At 38.7% G+C, this 19,726-nt stretch overlaps 2 protein-coding genes across 2 annotated transcripts in view; both read right to left on the bottom strand.

Moving 5' to 3' along the window:
- iars1 (isoleucyl-tRNA synthetase 1) overlaps nt 1–13,696 on the bottom strand; it is an 89,724-nt gene extending 76,028 nt beyond the window's left edge. The window contains exons 1-7 of the mRNA XM_049576466.1: nt 13,641–13,696; nt 12,777–12,900; nt 8,676–8,832; nt 8,441–8,560; nt 8,046–8,128; nt 4,807–4,924; nt 4,543–4,690 (exon numbers count right to left, since the gene is read on the bottom strand). Coding sequence (XP_049432423.1) covers nt 4,543–4,690; nt 4,807–4,924; nt 8,046–8,128; nt 8,441–8,560; nt 8,676–8,832; nt 12,777–12,895 — 745 coding nt within the window. The 5' untranslated portion in view covers nt 12,896–12,900; nt 13,641–13,696. The remainder of the gene's footprint in view (nt 1–4,542; nt 4,691–4,806; nt 4,925–8,045; nt 8,129–8,440; nt 8,561–8,675; nt 8,833–12,776; nt 12,901–13,640) is intronic.
- A 2,093-nt stretch (nt 13,697–15,789) lies between these two features.
- On the bottom strand, nt 15,790–19,483 carry rpl29 (ribosomal protein L29). The gene is made up of 4 exons (XM_049586936.1): nt 19,400–19,483; nt 18,879–18,931; nt 18,593–18,657; nt 15,790–15,951 (listed from the first exon to the last, which is right to left on the bottom strand). Exons 2-4 carry the CDS (start codon nt 18,913–18,915, stop codon nt 15,853–15,855), a joined length of 201 nt encoding a protein of 66 aa, XP_049442893.1. The 5' UTR covers nt 18,916–18,931; nt 19,400–19,483; the 3' UTR covers nt 15,790–15,852.
- Between the last annotated feature and the right edge of the window lie 243 nt (nt 19,484–19,726).

The raw sequence follows: 19,726 nt of genomic DNA, 5'->3' as shown, positions 1-19,726 counted from the left end.
ATTCATTGGTATTCCAAGGCGGTCTCCCATGCAGCACAGCACAAGCAGTGCAGTGAGGATGGCAGACTATGCTTCAACAGTGCCCCCTGCAGGATCAAACAGGCTATGACAAGCTGGTATGAATCTAGGTCATCCTTTTAAAAAACCACCAGTTTCTCTCTCAGGGAACCAAAAACTACAGCAGGAGGGTAACACAAAAACACTAGCCACCTCTCTGGAGTATTCTCTCTTTTATATTTGAACAAGGACAACACTTTTTTTAAGCGACCTGATTTCACGTTCATCCACATTCCTCACGTCTGAACCGCACACAAATGTAGATGACTTACACATGAACAAAACTGTCGGTTTATGTTACAGTGAAAGACCTTTTTCCACAGAGGACATTTTGGCTTTTCACTGTAGGAGAAGCACAGGTGTTAAGAATGAAATTCATGATGGTTGAATTCCATTTAGATGCTTCAGTGTCGGGGTACTGGTGTTGTGCATGCTGACTCACTATCATTGCTTACAGTTAGACCTGAATATATCAGAGTCATAATCAATGTTAACACCTGTGTTTTGTTTTTACTGTCAAGTCAAAATGTCTGCTGTGAAAAGTAATAATAAAGATATTTCCAAATATCTCTCAGTTTCCTACTATAACCTAAAAATGCTATTGCTGCTATTTTAATGCTCTGAATGTCGTAAATGCTATTCAATGATATGGTGGAGTAATGGCATCGTGATCAGACAGTGAAGTCACACTCCCTCTGTGTGAGGTGTAATCTGAGCTTCTCTGTTTTTTGCTGTGGTAGACGGTCCAGCCACGCGAGCATATTAGTGCACGTGAGTCCCTGTGTGTGTATTGGCTCAGCGTCCAAATATATCTGACATGCTTGTGACATATGAACCTTCTAGGACCGCGAGGACATGTATGGCTGGCTTGGTGATCATCCCAAGAGTTAGAACAAAACATGGAGAAGCAGCACAAACCTGAAATAGCCTTCCAGATGTTGTCAGACAAGTCCTGAATGTGATCTCTTTTAAGTCAAAGCTAAAAACATTAATTTTTTTTACACTGCCTACTCCACCTTGTAATGACTGCACAAATATTTTTAAACTCAATTTTATATCATTTTAAGTAATTTTTAGTAATAATTTATATATTTTTTATCTTTGCACCTTTTACACATTTTAATGGTGTTTTTGATTTGTAAATTATTATATATTTTTTTCTCTTTAGTCATTTCTGTATCCTTTATTATGTTTTATATTTTATTGCTCTGTAAAGCACTCTGAATTGCCCTTGTGTATGAAATGTGCTATACAAATAAAGCTACCCTGCCTTGCCTATCCTACTGAATAGCTAATCCCTGCCACTCTGCACTGCGCTTATACAGCATTTAATGCTGATATCGGAACGGTTTCATCGCACCACTCTCCCTGCAGTGCCCCCCTCTTCCCCCGTGGTTGCAGCTCTGAATACAACAGCCTTCCAAAAATTGATTTAAAATAAATGGAGGTGGATAAAATAGCACCAACAGTATAATAGTGCAGTTCACCAGCACCACAAACTACAACTTCCAAAATAACCATGAAGATGGATCAACACCTCTCTTGAACAGACCTAACAACTGAACATTATAACTTTTTTGAAGGTAGGATTTTTTGCAGGGCATAAGACTGCATCAGTTTTAGCTACGTGTACTGGATAAACTGGCAACTGTGTGTACATACACCATATGTCTGACAGCAGTGAAGCACAAATACTTGACAAAAAGCACCGTCTTAACATAAAATTACACAGAAAAAAAACAAGACAGTAGCATTAAATGTGGTTGTTGTCTAGTGTCAATTTCAGAGAGAGGGAGCAGGTTTCAGGTTACATTTGGATCACAGATTGTGCCTTTCCAAACACATCGATTTTCAAAACGCTTCTTAGTGCAACCTGAATGTCGAGGCCATTAGCAAAATTAATACACAACTATATTGAATTGTCTTTTGTTTAACTCTGACAGGGACACTTTACGTGGGTGGGTCTACATGTACTTGGAGGACAGATAATGTTTTTAATCAGTTATGCCTCAGAATAGAGTTACTGCTCATGGATGTGAAGCATCTGCTTAGTTGAAGATAAAAACTAAGTTGCAGTCAGAGAGAGTCTCCTGTCATACAACAAAAAACAGTTCTATTTCATCAGCTAACACTTAGCCAAAGGCTAAAAACTCCACCAACACAGTATGGTTCAGAAATCCCTTCTTCTGGGTGCATATTTGCCAAGGCAGCACTCCTCCTCTGTTAATTTGTTTTTGTTTGTTCTTTCCAAATAAAAACACCCATCAGCTGATACTGTGGTCCAGAACACTCAACCCACAAGGGAAACAAGATTTTATAGTCAGAAAACTTTGGCCTCAGGCTACAGCGTTTAAGCAGCATCGTTCAACAAAACTATCAATCCTGGAAACTCAAGTAATCCACAACACAAACATGTTTGTGGGCAGATATTTCCTTTTTCCCCCGACAATAACGTGAAGAAAACACAGACGACAGCAATAAAATAATGGTGTTTCTTGGCAATAATATGAAAGTATCCTGACCACACAGAGGACACTGGGCGCAGATTGTATTTGGACAAAACAGTTCAGACCAACAAGCCCTGCAGAGAAGCATTCAGTCCCAATCAGCACATCAGGGGTTCTTTATGTTGGCACTAGTGACCACACCTTGATTTTCAAGAACCTAAGATCTGACCAAATTTCATATTACACACCAGTCCTGAACACATTATGAGTATGTAGTATGTACAGGCTAGAAAAGTGATAAAATATCAAAATGTCACCAGGATAAGTTATATAACACCCTACTAGAGATGTTTGCTAGACAATTACATGTTGCTACCCTCGCTAGTCAGGCCCAGAATTACTGTTACAGTTGAACATACTAAGATACCCAGATGAAAACAGTTTGAATCAGCATGCTACACAAACAAATGGCTCGGATCATCAACAATGCTGCCCCTTCCTCTCTTTCTCCCTTTCACACGCACAAACACACAAGTATGCACTCAGACTCAGTGGATGAAACTACATGGTGATGAGTCAGTACCTTTAATACTCTGTAAATAAATTATTAACTTTTATTTAGTAAGTTGCTGTCTTGTTTCGTAGGATAATGTGCAATGTTCATAATGCATCGTGCAAAGGGTCACAGGTTTCATCAGCATTTAAAATCCAACTTGGTTATTGCAAAAATGCAATTAACATTTTGAAATGGCTCCTATAATATAAGCAATATTTTCTGGACAATGTTTAACCTTATTGATCAAATTGTGCCTGTTCTATGAGTGTTTACTTACATTTAAAACTAGCCAACTACTCTAAGTGTAAACTTCCATTGAAATGTCAGGTAAATATGTTATAGGAACATCCTCACACTCTCCTAATCTCTCCGTCTTCTGAAAGTTTTAAAGCCAGCTTTGGAAAAAATACGTATTCAAAGGCCAGATGAGGTATGAGAAGAAAGTCTCAAACACATACACAATGCTCAAACATGACGAGATACTGTCTTCTACAACTTAGAATACTGCAAACTCCATTACTCCAAGGTAAAAGTACACAGAATATATCCAAACGTATCACCCACGTGTGATAAATGTCATTATTCAGAGGCACCTCTTTTTCATAGCTTTATATTATGGCCCAAGGTTGCATGTTTGTGATCTGATATCTTCAATAACATCTCAGAAATGAATGCTCCACTAGAACCAGAACCTTCATTAAAATTACTCTTGGTGTATCTGAAGCACAAAGAGGGCTCACCACAGCCCAACAACAATTCTTCTCTTATTGCCTCATTGCAGCAAAAAACCCCTGGCTACTTAAATCAAGGAAAGAAACTACCATCTCTACCTACAAAATGTGGCAACATGATCTTAACAGTACATTAAATTTGAAAAGGGTAAGATAGCTTAAAAGGCAGACTTTGCAGCCCATCCTATCACACCTTGCACATAGAACTTGCTGAGTTGAAGCCTAAACGTATACACCGTTTCCTTTTAATTACTGACCTAAATGAGAGAGAGAAGGAGACAGGGAGACAGGAGAGGTTTAGGAAGATAAAGAAGACTAGGGGGGAAGATAAAGGTAGCAAATCAATGTTCCTGGACTGCCTTATCTAAATTATGTTAATATTCTTAGATTTAGGTTTATGTCTTTTATCTAGTATATACATTCTTTTTATCTTTGTCAATTTTTATTTGATTTAAATGTGTTAGATTTTGAAAAAAATGTTCCTTTCTCTGTTAATAAACATGAATAAAAGTTTACAAAGCTTTCATATAAGTGTAAATGAGCACTGACACAACAATATACTGTATGTGTCATCATCTTTGGCTCAATAACAATATTTGAAAGGGAAAGTGACAAAATAAATAAAAAATAAATATCAAATACATCAATATGCACTCTTAAAAAACATTTTCCCAACTAAAAATGCACAAAGGAAATGGAGGAGCTACTCACAGCTGAAAAAATAAAGTTAAACTAAAGCTTTGTCTCTCACCTTTGACCTTGACGTACAAGAACTCTGGGTTAACACAGAGGGCCAGGTTGCTTGGTAGAGTCCAGGGTGTGGTCGTCCAGGCGATCAAAGCCACATCCTCATTCCCGACTATCGGGAAGTTGACGATCACTGATGGGTCCTGAACGTCCTGGAGACAAAAAATAAAAAGATTTAGTCAATTTAATGTTAATGCAACAGTAAATGCTGTTTCTTGTGCTGCATTAGACCACTTGAGGTGTGAGTCGGGTTGTGATTTGTGCCAACCTTGTAGTTCTGGTGGGACTCAAAGTTGGACAGGGGGGTGTTGCAGGCAGTGGAGAAAGGCATGACTTTGACACCTCGGTAAACCAGGCCCTTGTCGTACAGCTGTTTGAACACCCACCTGAATGAATAAAAGACACATGAAAAAATTAAAGACAGAAAGATAGGAAAGACAAACTGCATTTTCTTTGTTATATATTGGTTTTAAGTGTTTTACTTCAAGTAGATTGTGGTTATTCATCATCATTTGTGTACTCCTGTGACATTAGTGTCCTTCAGGGAAATAAGTTAAAGGGTACCTTTGGTATTTTTCAACCTGGACCCTCTGCACCGATGTTTTTATATCTAAGTGACAAATGGGAACAAAAGTGTTTGCAAATGGTCCAGTACTGAGTGAGAATGCTGCAGCCAGCAGCTGCGAAACAGGCATGTGTGCAACATCATGTACGTCCACTTTGAGTGCTCACTTTTGCCACTGACAGGCTCAGATTATTATTCAAAGTGCCTGGCAACATTATGGAAAGGATCCCTACAGAGATAGACCTTTTTGTTATGGTGTAAGATCCTTTTTTTTTAAAACCAGAAGCAGCCCTGAAATCACTAAAAGCTGCCAGACTCCATTTAATAAATGGTCATTTCATCATTGTAAAACACACTTGATTTAAAGTCAACAGAAACAAAATAAAAATCACCAAAACAATCTTGGTTTGCCTTTCCACTGTGCCAACAATCACCAGTTCTGGTCTGGGTGAAATAAACCCCTAACTCAACCAGCTAGAAGTGAATATACTGACTCTATACATGTTAAAATTACTTTTTAGTTAAACTGAGTATGATGGTTTTAGCGACAGCGATTCCAGGGCTTTTTGAAATTTAACAAAAAAGGATCCTGCTCTTCAACAAAGATAGAGATTGATTCCATAATGTTGTCAGACAATAATGTGAGCCTGTCAGTGGAAAACAAAAAAGAACTTTGAGTGGACATTCATTTAGGGTGCATATAGACACAGAGCACATTTAAGTTCTGTCCACAATGGGGGGGAGGAACAATTCATCACTCTCCACTGATTCCTCTGTATTGTGTGAAGGTGCCCCCTTGTTATTACCATCTGCTACAACAATACAAAAATACCTAAAAGCTGCTTTGTGGTGGGAGGCACTACCGACGTGGTAAAGAATCCATAACTACATTTTTACAAGCAGTCAAACTGGAAAAATTGAGCTTTTAAGCAATAAGACATGAGGCATCAACAGGTAAATGTGAGAAAGCTGTGAGTACCTGACACTCAGCATGCTTAAGTGCAGCAAGCACTTTGCTAATTTAGCTGGACAAACAGTAGAAGTTGAACCTAACTGAGTTACAAAAGGCCTGGTTTGGATTTTTTGTTATCTTAATGATGAACTCACCTGGGGCCTCATTTATAAAAGAGCGCTTAGGATTCATACTAAGAGTTGACGTGCGCCCAAAAGCTGAAAATGACTTGCGCCAAAAAATAATCTGATTTTTTAAACCGTGCGCACGCACACTTGCACGCAATGTTCTCTTTATAAATCACAGACCTCCTGGAGTTGTGCGCACCCAGATCCGCCTCATATTCCGCCCTCTACACGCCCTAGTTCAACCATAAATGCTCATGCAAATCACCTCATGAATGCGATCTGCATATAAATAAGCTGGCATGCGAGTGTTCTCTCGTTGTGAGTCACGGCGACAGGTGTGAGAAACGAACCAAAAAACGGAATTTCTCCGAGACTGAGCTCGAGACCCTTTAACGGGAGGTGGAGGACTGAAGAAAGATTTTATTTGGTGGCCACAGCAGCAGGATCACTAATAAAAGAAAGCGAAAATAAGTGGCAACACATCAGCGCTGCTGATGCTGTCAGCTGATGTGTCTATGGGACTGCACAGACAGTGACAGAAAAAAAAAAAGTGGTCTGATCTAAAGGTACACCAAACATTTCTACTTTACCAACATGTAGTTAATGTGTTGCTTTTAAATTTGAGGATGTTTGACATTGATGTGCGACATAAAGAATCACATTTATTAAAGGTGGAGGAAAAAAGGAGTATGTGCCAGTGCCATCTTGCGCAATTACGCACGAGGGTCACCGCAGTCTTTACGTTTATGGCAATTAGTCTGATCAGACTCCCGGCCTGAATTACAGCATGAACCAGTGGTATCCCTGTCCCAAAATACAACGTGTAATTTGAAATACAATTCAAAGATGAAAGTGTAATAGGCGAACACGTTTCTTCATGCCGGTTTTGTCATGAACAGCAAATGTCTAAGTAGGACTGATGAAATGAGTGTAATGGTTGTGCTTAATGGCTGTATTTCGAGACATGATAAATGCACTGGAAATATTTAGCTAAATAAATAAATATATTCCATGCAGTCGCGCCATCCTCTCCCCCTCCTATGCTCACAGAGTGGACAATGAGACGTTAGAGGCAGTGCGGATTAAATACATATTTAGAAAGAATTTCAATTCAGGATTTGAGTTGGATTTTACAACGTTTTTATGAAACAATTATCACTCACTCCAACCGCAAAATAAGGCTGCTGGATTTAATTTCAATGATAACGTGGATCTAAGGTGGATATAGCGTGACATTAAATTTGTGTGAGACATCAATAAAAATCTGACTCCACTTCTCCACCTCGCCGTCTGCGTCGCCACTTCCCAGTGTCTCTAAAATGTGCACACGCATGACTCAGTTTGCTTACAGGTGCGCACATTCTCCCGCCAAGTTATTGATCAAATAGCTGTAAATATCAAAGTATGTCACTGCTGGCCATTTAGTGGAGTCGTTTCTCCAAGACAAGCAAGATAAGAAGAAGGGACACTGAGATAGAGCGACAACACTGAGTATATCGATGCAACTCTTCCTCTCTGAGGTGCTAAAATAATCCTTTGGCATGCTGAAATCTAATGTTTTTAGCTAGCTACAGGCATATTGTTAGCGTTTCAGCTTTTGGTTGCATAACTTGGCAGTGATAATTTCCCCTCCAGTAGGCATGGTTTTCAGAGTATGACATGTTACCCTCTGTCTCTTTGCCCCAAGTGGTTAAAATAGGTTCTAGGGTGACAAATACTTAACTTACGCTTTGAAGTTGATGAAGTGATTATGTGGAAAAGATAGGGGCCTACATTTAATTCCTTGTATACAATTAAAATATAAATAATGCATCTTTAAGCCAAAACATGCACATATATGATGGTAAATCTAACATTCTTACCAGACAGTCTCCATGAACCATGGGTACAGAGTCTTGTAGTCGTTGTTGAAGTCAATCCACCGTCCCATTCGCTTCACTGAAATCTAGGAATAAATAGTAACGTGCACATTACACAAAGCAAATTTAAAAAAAACCATGATGATCATATGAACACATCTGCTTCATTACAAACCATTCTTTTTAAGTCAGTCGTGTGAAGACACATGTAAATCCTCCCATTTAAAATAAACACATCACACATGTGGTGTAGCCTCACTATGTTATAGAGCTGGTTCATTGCACTGTTCGAAGTAAGACATGTTTTTATTAGATTGCCACATGTAATAAAAAACCAAACTGGTCTCTTAAGTATGGTTACAATGTTCTCTCACATATTATTCTTCCTGTAAGCTCACCTCCCACTCATTGGAGTATCTCATGACAATGCTCCTGCACTGCTTGTTGTACTCGGCAATGCCCATCTTGGCCACATCCTCGGGCCCTTTGATCCCCAAAGTCTTATCGATTTCATACTCCTACAAAAACACACAGCAACAATACACAAATAAATAACCCAAGGATAAACCTATACATATATGAAGAACTTTCAGTAAAATGTTTTTAACAATATCCAAGATGACAGATTCTCACCACAGGCAGGCCGTGACAATCCCAGCCAAAGCGTCGGTCCACATGGAAGCCACTCTGGTGGGCGAAGCGAGTAACAATGTCCTTGATGGTACCGGCCAGGATGTGCCCATAGTGGGGTAGACCCGTGGCAAAAGGGGGGCCATCATAGAAGGTGTACCTGGTTGGGAAATGAGCAGCAAAATATTTTTAAAAGTCTGGTCTTTGGGCTTGACAGTAGGGCCGTAACGGTACATGTATTTGTGTCGAACCGTTCGGTACGGGACTTCTGGTTCGGCATGACCCTGTACCAAATTATTGGGCGCAGGATTTTATTTTATTTTGTTTTGTTTTATTTTAATTCCGTTTTTGCGAGCCGAACCATTTAAAATATCTAGTTCCCCGACGGACATAACTGAGTGACGGACCAAGTCCCGTAAATCTCCGCTTTCACTTTGTGCAGCGCATTCTCGCATTTTGACAACATGGCAAGTGAGCCTTACAAACCTGAAGACCCACCCGCAAACCTTAAGTCCTCCGTTTGGGAACACTTTGGTTTCGGGGCAAAATACGAAGATGGAAATAAACAAGTGGACAAGACAAAAGCAGTGTGCCGACACTGCAGAACAGCGGTCGGGTATGTACTTGGAAACACGTCTAACATGCTAACGCATCTAAAGCGACACCACTCGAGTTTGAACGTTAACCGGCACGACTACAAAAAGCAATCTGGTGCAAACTACGATTGGAGTTGAGTAAAATTGTTTAAGCTGCACTTTAGATATAAGCATGTTTTGTTTACTGCACTTTAACAAAGTGGGAAAGCTAAGTAAGTTCCTAGTAAAACTGAATCTGAGCAGGCTTTAAAGCTGACCAGCTGCACTATACTTTTTATTTTAATTGAGTAAAACTGTTAAAGCAGAAATGTATATTTATATTTTTCATTCAAAAAATGTGTTAAAAAAACAGCAGGATTTTATTTTTCACTTTTATATTTCTATTTTCATTCAAACAATGTGAAAAAGCAGGATTTTATATATATTTGTTTCATTCAAAAATTGTGTAAAAAGAGTTAACTGCTGTGGCGGTATGTTTTAATAAGGTTACCAATAAGTAAAAAAAGTCGCCTATTTTTTTCATTACTGTACCAAAAAAAAAAATGAACCGAGATATTTGTGTACCGTTACAGCCCTACTTGACAGTATTTTCTCACTGACCAAAAAAGTAGCTGGATATGTGATTGTAAGACAAGATGCCTGGAAGGTACTTCCTGTTAATCAAGCATGCAAGATAATGTTGACACTGTCACAAGGTTTGGGTTGATTCTACGGCCATTTTAGAGAGGGTAATTCAATAGTGTCTTAAAACAAGATACGAACTAGGGACAGTTTTATGAATGGTTAAAAGTTATATCTCCACCAAGTGGAGAGAGCTGAGAGATTTGAAAGGTTTTAAAACTGATCCCGAGTTGGCCCTTTTCCTAATCGGCAGGTATGTAATTTTTAGGGATGGGCAGCGCAAGCAAAAACACTATTCGAAAATCATGGCAACTATTCGACAATTTTTCGAATAATCAACCCCCCTCCTCCCCTCCATGAGCCACGCACACAGAGATCCATTCATCATTACGGCCGGACTCCGCCAGCTGCAAAGCGTCACGTCAGCGTAGCGTCGCGGCATATTCATTTGGGCTCCACTGACCGCGTACGGAAGCGACACGTAGAGAAGCCAGTGGGGTTGTTTACCATTTGCTGAGCCGAGAGGCTTCATGTAGGCTGTATAAAATGTTAAAGCATTTTCCACCTAAGTTATTACATATATTTGAGTTATCTACAAGTTTACTGTACTGTTTGTCATCTACTCGCTTTCAAATGTCCGCCACGGACATTTACACTGCAATGAAAATGCATGAAATGCATGAAAAAAAAAAAATCATCACATATCACCTCTGATAATGGTTTATTCATTTAAAAACACATTGTGCTCGTTTAGCACACTATTTCATGTAGTATTTATCTGCTGGAGGGTCGCGTAGGGGAGCGTAGCGCGACAAAAATAGAAGAGCCGCGTAAAATAGAGAGCTGTCGCGCTGCTCCCGTTGCTGGTGGAGCCGCTGTAACTGATTAACAGGGGGGCGAGCTGCTATGGGACTCGTGCTGCAGACGTGTCGTGGTGGAGCCCGGCCGGTACGATCCCTCACCGCCTCCTGCGTGCCTCACTCTCAAATGACTGTGCATACTTGTTGTAGACTTGTGATACGCAAGCTTTGCCTCACAGAGTTTGCACTGCACCTCATTTTCTTTTATTTTGTCAAAGTTGTTCCACACAGAACTTTCTGATGACTGTAGTATTCTCTGCATGTTTCTCCTGTTTGTAGAAGAGCATCAAACTAGCTGGTAGCCCATCTCACACCGCTGTAGCAATCCTATATTGCTCTCGTGCGGTTAGGAGCTGAATTGCATGTCAAAAAAAGGGGGGAAATAAGACGGCGAATAGTAATAGTCGCATTAAAAAAATAGATTTTTCAAAATAAAATGACTATTCGAAAATCGTGACCCATCTCTAGCAATTTTTGTTTTTATTTAGAGAATATACCGCAACTTGTTAGACATTGTTTCACTTCAATATATGACGACATGGAAGTTATAAGCAAGCTAAATGTAACGTTAGCTGATGTGAACCGCTTTTGTCTAGTAACATTACAACAAACGCCACAAAATTATCTGTGACTGTGACCATGAACACAAATATACAGCAGGCAGTTGTCCTCAGTTTGTAAGAAATTCAGAGCTACACCAGAACATTTATGATTTTCCTCTTGCTCTCCAAAACAAATGCATGCGGTAATTGCCGGTTGCAGTTGAGATTTTACGACACCAGGCTGTGGGTGTCATACCGCTTCGACCAAAGGGGGGCACTATAATCAATGAAAACGTAAAGTTCCGCACAGCTGCTTTAAGCAAATATCCTGTTAAATCTCTTGTGACCAAAGTTCCTCTTAACTACTGCAGTTTTGCTTTGTTTAGCAAATGTAATCATGACCAGAGCCCGACTGAGACTGGATTTTGGGGGCCTATGCCAATATTAGGGAGTACAAATTCCAACACTGATATATTGGTTGATATATTGTGACAAATATATGTAATGGAGGCAAGAAATTTGACAGTTTAACAATAAACTTTACTGTTAAAAATGACATCAGTGCACTGACACAGTAAACTTCATTGGTGACACATGCCGATACCAATGTATCTGTGACGGGCCAAAATCAGGTTTTGATATATCAGTTGTGCTCTTATCATGATAACCAATCTTTTGTTGGTTAAAAAGGCAAAAAGCTAAATCATTTATAATGTAAAAATCCTGCAAGTTTCAACCTAAGGGATATGACCAGAGATTTAACAATTTTATGCATTTTCACAATCATTTTTTTCCTTATGCCCTTTTCCCATTCATTTTGGTTCCTTAACTTGATAGAAGTAAACCGAATTTTCTGGTTACTTAACATCTAGCTTTTGTGCTTAGTGAAAATTAACACATGATAATACTGTTATTATCTTTTTAAACTGACTTTACTGCTCCAGTGTTTCTTACTACACATTTTCATATGATGGACAAGTTCTGATACTAACGTAGATCAAATTATGAAAGTATATAATGGAGTCTAACGATAACTGGTTAACCAGGATATGCAAGTTGTTTTCTTGGCAGCGCAACAGCTGGAATAACGATCCACTAAGGCAATCCTTAAACGCTGCCAGCATTAACAAGTAGAGCAAGATGACAATGCTGCTGCTCTAAACCACTCAAGTATTTATCATTGTAAAATAATGAACAATCATGTAAAGCACATTTTAACATCTGTTACATTTTAAAGACTGACTCAATGAGTTGAAAGACGTCATGCTAACATGACAAAGAGTAATACTTAACTGTAGATAGTTTTCAGCTTTATATTTTATCTCAAAACCAATACATTTCAAACAAAGGAAATTGAATCTCAGGTGTCTTGATTGAAAGATTATTTCACAATATTACAAACTTATGTTAGGCTTCAACAGCTTGTCTGGGAATACATTTAGCATAGTTAATTATTAACTATAAATAAGTAATAGTTGAATTTACTTGGGCCTGTTCTTGGACTGTTTGAGGCACTCCTGGAAGCAGTCCTTCTGTCCCCAAAACTGCAGGATCTTCTCCTCCTCAGAGGGAAAGTTGACAGACTCAGGGACTGGCTCCACCATGGTGTCTGCCAAAACGCAGAAAACAAAAATGTAACACAATACACTTGTGAAGCAGGAAGACAGAGAAACACACCACAGAATAGGTGTCAAAAAGATTGCATGGTACATGTTGTATATTTTATTTTTGCATTTAGGTCTGTGAAGTTAATAAAGTATTAGCCATTTAAATATCTTTAATTGGCCCTGACTCAAACATTTGAACCAAAATTGTGTTAACCACTTTTGAGCACCCATTCATTGACCCATAATGTTTCATAACGTTTGGGACACGTTCGGAAATTAAACCTACATTATGTGTTTATATTAAAAGGAGTCCTCCTCAGCTAATGTCTCCCACCCTCCTTTAAGGTCTTGTTAATAGCTGACATGTCAAAACCTGTCAGTGCTATTTGTCAACAGAACATGCAGTCCTTTAAAACATTTTATATGCCAAACTCAGGTCTAATCTAATGTTTTATTTCCACATTGAACACACAACAGCAGAAACTTTGCCCAAACTAGTCAATTAGGTCCCGTAAGTCACTTTTCCACAGCGGTTAGTTCCCAAGAATGACGCCTCCTTGTTATTAGCTAGCATGCTAAGCTAGCCGGTCAATGTTTCAGTTCGTTAGCTTGTTGCTAAACGGACAGCAAAGTTTGTCAGAAGCATCGTTTAAAGCTCAGATTAACTATCAGTGGAGCGGCCAAGTGTGGCTGTAAAGAAACATTTATGTTGTGAAAACTGAGTTTGAATGGATATACTCACATGTTGTCTGTCCCCGGCTGCCGAGAGAGAGACACAAGAAATGATGCAAGTTGGAGTCAGCGTGAACGGAAGTGACGACACAACGTCAAGCGATTTATTGCATGAAAATAAAATGCGGGATTATTTATGAAGCAATAAAACCTTGTCAAAGCTGAAAGGTCTGATTTAATGAAGCTGTTATTTATAAAATAAATAAATAAATAAATCTGTGGTTGAGGCCATTCTTGCTTATTTTTGGCAGTTAATTTAAAATATATATATATATTTCAAAATGTCATAAAATAAAATCTGTCACTCATTAATTGAATAAAAATTCAGAATTTAAAATCTACTAATAAACAACATTTTCCTTCAACGAACAAATATGTCACATTAAATGGCATGGCTTTGTCCCTTCAAATTATATATTTCTAACAAGACCAGCGAGATTCATTTTACAATTTTGCACGATTTTTACCCTTTTAAATTTAATAGTGACTGCTTTGGATGAAATTAACTTTTTGCTGTAATGAACCTGCAACGTTGATACATTTGAACAGATTTGGAAATATACTCTAAGGAATACTGGTCACTGTGAAAATAAATCTCAAAGATGTTAATGTTTATTTTCATTTCATATAGGCTGGCTACACAAATTTAAATCGGACAAATCACCCCCGTTTTGTTTTGTTTTATTCATGTATTTATTTTGTCTGAAGTGTATCTACCATACATTATTATAATGGTAATGATAGTGATAATGGTGGTGATGTTCAGACAGGGAAAAAAAACCTGGAGGAATAAGGATTCATGACACTTATTTCAACAAAGAATAAATGATAATATTACAGTTGGTAATTTATCTTTATTAAATTTAAATTCAATTTTAATTATAAAGCCCAATATCACAAATCACAATTTGCCTCAGAGGGCTTTACAGCATACATCCCTCTGTCCTGCCCTCACAGCGGATAAGGAAAAACTCCCCCCAAAAAACCTTTTACAGGAAAATAAATAAAAAATGAAACTGCTCTATTTTTATTTACTTCCTCATTGTTCAGTCTTATTCTGTATTGTCTTTTTAACAGTGTGGTTTAATGTCTGACTCTACTTCCTGTATGAGTTTTAAATGCAACCCCCATGCAACTAGACCCTGTTGGTATTCTTACTATAAAACTGTGCTTGTTCGTTTCTTTTGCAATAATTTTTGTTTAAATTTTGCTCGTGTACTTTTCTTAAAGTATTAATAACTTTAACTGTGCTCAATGTATTAGTCTACTCTTTTAATAACTATATAAGGGTGAAGCTTTAACCCCCGCAAAACTATAGGCAAAAATACTATCAATGTTCTTTTTTTTAATTAAAAAAAAAAAAGTCACTGCCAAGGACGTTTTTTTTAAATTCCACTTTTCAATGTTAGTCTCCTCTTTCTTTCTTGCACTCCAGTCTTGACATCTTCATCCAGGTGAAGAGAAGCAAACCCAGTAACACTGATTAGGAAGGTGCACACCTTTGTCGGACCAGCAGAGTGCGTAATTCATTAGTAGATCTGTACCCCAACTATGTAACTGAATTAAGTTTCAAGCTAGAAGAATCCTTAACAGCAGAACACAGTCAGCGTCATAAGTATTTCCAATTTTTTGGGCAGTGAGATGTAACATCAGGTTTTAAGGTGATTCAGGTAGGCAGAATACAGTTACAAGTGATGACGGCTTGATGTATCAAACCCTTCAGTAAGAGAACTTTTACTAAGTTTTCTTTAGTAAAAACTTTCACAGCTAGCTCACATCAGTAAGTCTCTCAGATAACCAGTTTAATTTCATGTTCAATAACCAAATCTGACAGCGGCCTTTTATCAAACTTTAAACTTGAGTTCCATCTCACTTCTTGAAGAGCACAATTTCATAGAACTCAACCTACTTACTCCAACTTCTTTTGAAGTGCAAATCTTTAAATTCATTCATTTTGTTTGCCTTTATGCGACAGTGGAGAAAAAGAGGGGGTATACAAGTAGGGTCCTCAGCCAAAGTCAAACCAGGGACATACTGTGGTCATATGGTGCACCTTAACCCTTCATTCCCTCTTCTGTGATTATAATTAGGACTGCCAACATCACCTTGGAGGAATCCCAGGCACCCAATGAAGTGATTCATTCAATAAAAGAGAAAAATTTGATGGTTTGTTAACAAAGCATAGCTTTATTGTGATGATGAAAACACAGTCTATGGAACATCTATGGTTTGGCTGCAGCTGCTGCCTTCTTTGCTGCCTTCATGCCCTTGCTGTTGTGCTTCTTGGCAAAGCGCATGTTCCTCAGGAATTTAGGGTCCACCTGCAGCGAAGACAGAAAAACAGTGAGGTGAGCATGTGGCACTCAAGTATGGTGGTGCTGCACAACTCTCGTCCATTTTGTACACAAAATAATGAAGCAACGTCTAACACAATGAAAGACACAAGTGCTAAAGCTGGAAAAAGCACAAGCTTAACACAGTTATCTGCATTAGAGTGGTGTCGTTCTGGTTTAAAGCTGCAGTTGGTAACTTGTTAACAACTTCGTCTTATTTGCTAAAACTGTCATTACTTTCAACAAAGTAGTACATGACAGATAATTATGTGAAAAAAAACAAACAATCATGCTCCTCAGCCTCCTTTACTTGTGATGGCATTTGGTCAAATCTACCCCGGCTGTTAGAAAAGAACCAATCAAAGCAGTGGAGTCTCCAACACAGCTGTCAATCATGTCAATCACTGCTCGTAAACTCAAAGTCAAATTAGGCAGCGCTGATCAAATATGAATTAAGATTCTGTTACTGCTTTGCCCATTTCTCACCTTATGTTTTCAGAAACATATTTTACTGTACTGTTTAGCTGTAAAATGAGAAAGTTGGTGACCGGGCTGCCATGTTGTTGTAAACAGCCGAAAGGAGCACCACGCACCGCCCACCGCCTGGAGCAAAAAGCAGTTCACGAGCACTGATTGACATGATTGAAAGCGGTATTAGATGCCTCAGTTGTGATTGGTTGTATTTGTTTGTGTGTTTCAGGCCTTTAGAAGTGCTTCAAGGAGGCACTGGATCATCTTTTTTTTTTTTTTTTTTTTTTACCCCTCACAGATTATTTGTCTCATGTACTGCTGTGTGGATCCAGGACAGTTTTAGTAAATATGAAAATGTTTGGGTTTTTTTTTTAAACACTAAATGGTTATGTCACTACCTCACCAGTACTTGGCCTAAAGTGTTCTCAACTTTAATAAAAGCAGCATTATTTCCCAGGCACTCCTGTGAAATGTCATTAAAACTGTAATATAGTTTACATGGGAATAATCCTGTAAGTGAAAGCATAGTCGATTGACATTAGTTGAGCTTTTCATTTGACCACACTTTTTTTTTTTTTTTTTTTTTAATAAATGGAGCATCTTGAGGGGATGTGCTTAGTTTAATTCTTGTGCTGGTAAGAGCTGCAACTGTTAAACCTGCCCACCAAGTATATTCTTAACCTTCCCACAATACAATGAACAGCAATCAACAGGACGACAAATTCCAACTTAGCTTTCGGCATGTTTAATTCTTTTCAATTGATCAGCTGCCTGTAAAGCAAATCTTTTCAAGCAAACCAATTCCCATTAACTTCATATAAGACAATGTGATAATTTTGGTTTTAGCAGCAATGTGATCTGCCCTTTTTCTGAAGAAATTACAAGTCCTAAATCACCCCTCAGAACACACTACTAGGCTAAAAGAAAAACGTAACAGTTTTCAGACGAGGCTCGACATTATCCAAGTGTCTCGTGATCAAAGAACGTGGCAACATGTTGCACTAAGGATCTTCATCTCACTCTGCACATTTACCCATATTCTAGTAGCCCGGTTACTAACAGCTTACTGAGGTAATTCAATTTCCGTAAAGCTGTGTCTATAAAATCCCTGTTTCTGCAATTTAGGAAGGAATTACCGGCACCGGATTTATCTATCAGGAGTTCTAGTGAAGATAGGCAAGGTGTTGGCTACTGAGTACAATGTTTTACTCTGCTTTAACATGTACATAAAGACCTCAGACATGGACGATACTGTTCTGACAGATAAACAGAAGGGTTTAAGGAAATAGTAGGGATACCAGCCAGGATGCATCATCATATTAATTTATTAATTTCAGACACACTTGTGCTAAGCCTGTCCTTAGCACTGTTAGTCCAAACTTTAAAACCACATTAAAACCCAATGTACAACTAATAAATCTAAAATTAATAAACTATGGATCCAAAATAAGATCAGGATAGGGGAGAAGTCTGACAGACCTGCTGCATGCATTTACACTTTTATTTTGCAATAAGCAGATTAATAACGCATATAACGTCAAATTCCCACAGCTGATTTCTCAGAGCAAAGGCACATCAAGTCCACATTGTTCATCCGATACTGTCACCTGGTTTAAAATAAATACAACCATGCAATTTTGTCAACCGTGTTACGCACTGACTCAGAAACTTTCATTTGTCATTTAAGTTTCTAGAACAGGTTTGAATTTCGGCATTTCATCCTTAAAAAGCCTTCTGAAGTTCAGTGAGGAAAATGTGGCGACAGGCCACATCCACAACAAGAGAGGGCGCTCATTATCAGGTCATAACTCATATAGCCTACTTTCAACAAGCCAGGTAATAATGCTCAGGTGAATGATAACAATGAGAAGACGATGAGAGAGGATGAGGGCTGGACACAGACACAGAGAGAGCAACAGTGCTGAGAAAGAGAGAGGACAGCTTAGGCTCTTCAGGTGACTGCAGTGCCAAATGCCAGATGGCCAGAGAGTGGACTCAGCCAGGGAGACAACTCCAAATGTGTCTTTACATTGTGTCATGTACTGCATAATGACTGCGCAATAACTTTCAACTGGTGAATTAAAAATATCCATACTCGAAAACTGACTTAGTGTGCAAACGTGTTATTTCTTGTGGCCAGACTTTTAACTGTACTTACCCCCTTCAGTGACTCATAACGCTGAGATCTGGGCTTCTTGATGCCATTCCTGTGGTGTTTACGAGCTGTCCAGAGAAGGAGGGAAAACAAATAACACAAACAGTTGATGCATTTATCTCAATGCTTTAAGCCTTCATTTAAGCAAAGAACACTTGACAACACTTAATGCATGTAACAATAAAGGCGGAGGTGGACGTGTTTCTGACAGTGTGCCATTAATGTAAGAGCCTACAATATTAATTGTTAGCTCTTCAAAGACTAAACTTCAAACTGCAGTCATACTTACACTGGTTGTGGGTTGTGTGATTCTTCGACTTGGCCATTTCGACAGTGGTTACTCTGAAAAAGAGAAAGTTAGACGTCAGTCTCATTTAGCATCACTGTTACTTGCGTCTACTAGCATGTTAGCTAACGTTTGAATCGCTAACCGGCATTGAAGAGACCTCTCAATGTAAACAGAGATGGGTTTGTTAAAAATAACTCCGCAGTAAAACATAAAAAGTCAAATGTCGACATTTAACTACATGTCAGAACAAAAACACAGACAGTTATACTACAGGTGAGCGGTTTTTGCGGCTGTATGCTGAACTGCTATCTGGTGGCTAGCTGCTGAGCTACAGTCAGCGTTAGCACTTTACAAATGTAAAATTAAACCATTTATGAGGATCTAATCTAAATCATACTGCGGTGGAAACATGGCCTATAATGTGAGTTATTAAAATCAGAAGCTGTTTTTATTCGGGAACGTACAATACACGCAGATTGATTAAGATTTTAAAAGTCCACATAGGTAGGAAAACTAGGTACCTGCCACACGAACAGACGACAACCGGAAGAGAAAGAAAGCAGCGTCCGGTTGAAGAGAAGAAGAAGAGCGGAGTCAAGAGCGGAAGTCAGTCTGATCTGTTTTAATGACACCGCCGCCTGTTGGTGGTTTCTGGTATGACATGTGAGAAGCCACAGCTGGCCACAAGATGTCACCCTCTGTTCATCACATGTATGAAGAGTGTGTGTGTGTGTGTGTGTGTGTGTGTGTGTGTGTGTGTGTGTGCGTGCGTGCACATACATGTATGAGTCATATGTGCAGTTAACACGTGTGTCTTCATTAGAAATGAAAGTGGAAATTACAAGACT

Source organism: Epinephelus fuscoguttatus, linkage group LG1 (assembly GCF_011397635.1).
Source record: "Epinephelus fuscoguttatus linkage group LG1, E.fuscoguttatus.final_Chr_v1".
Taxonomy (NCBI): domain Eukaryota; kingdom Metazoa; phylum Chordata; class Actinopteri; order Perciformes; family Serranidae; genus Epinephelus; species Epinephelus fuscoguttatus.
Note: the sequence above shows the minus strand (reverse complement) of the source record. Positions and strands in the feature narration are given on the sequence as shown.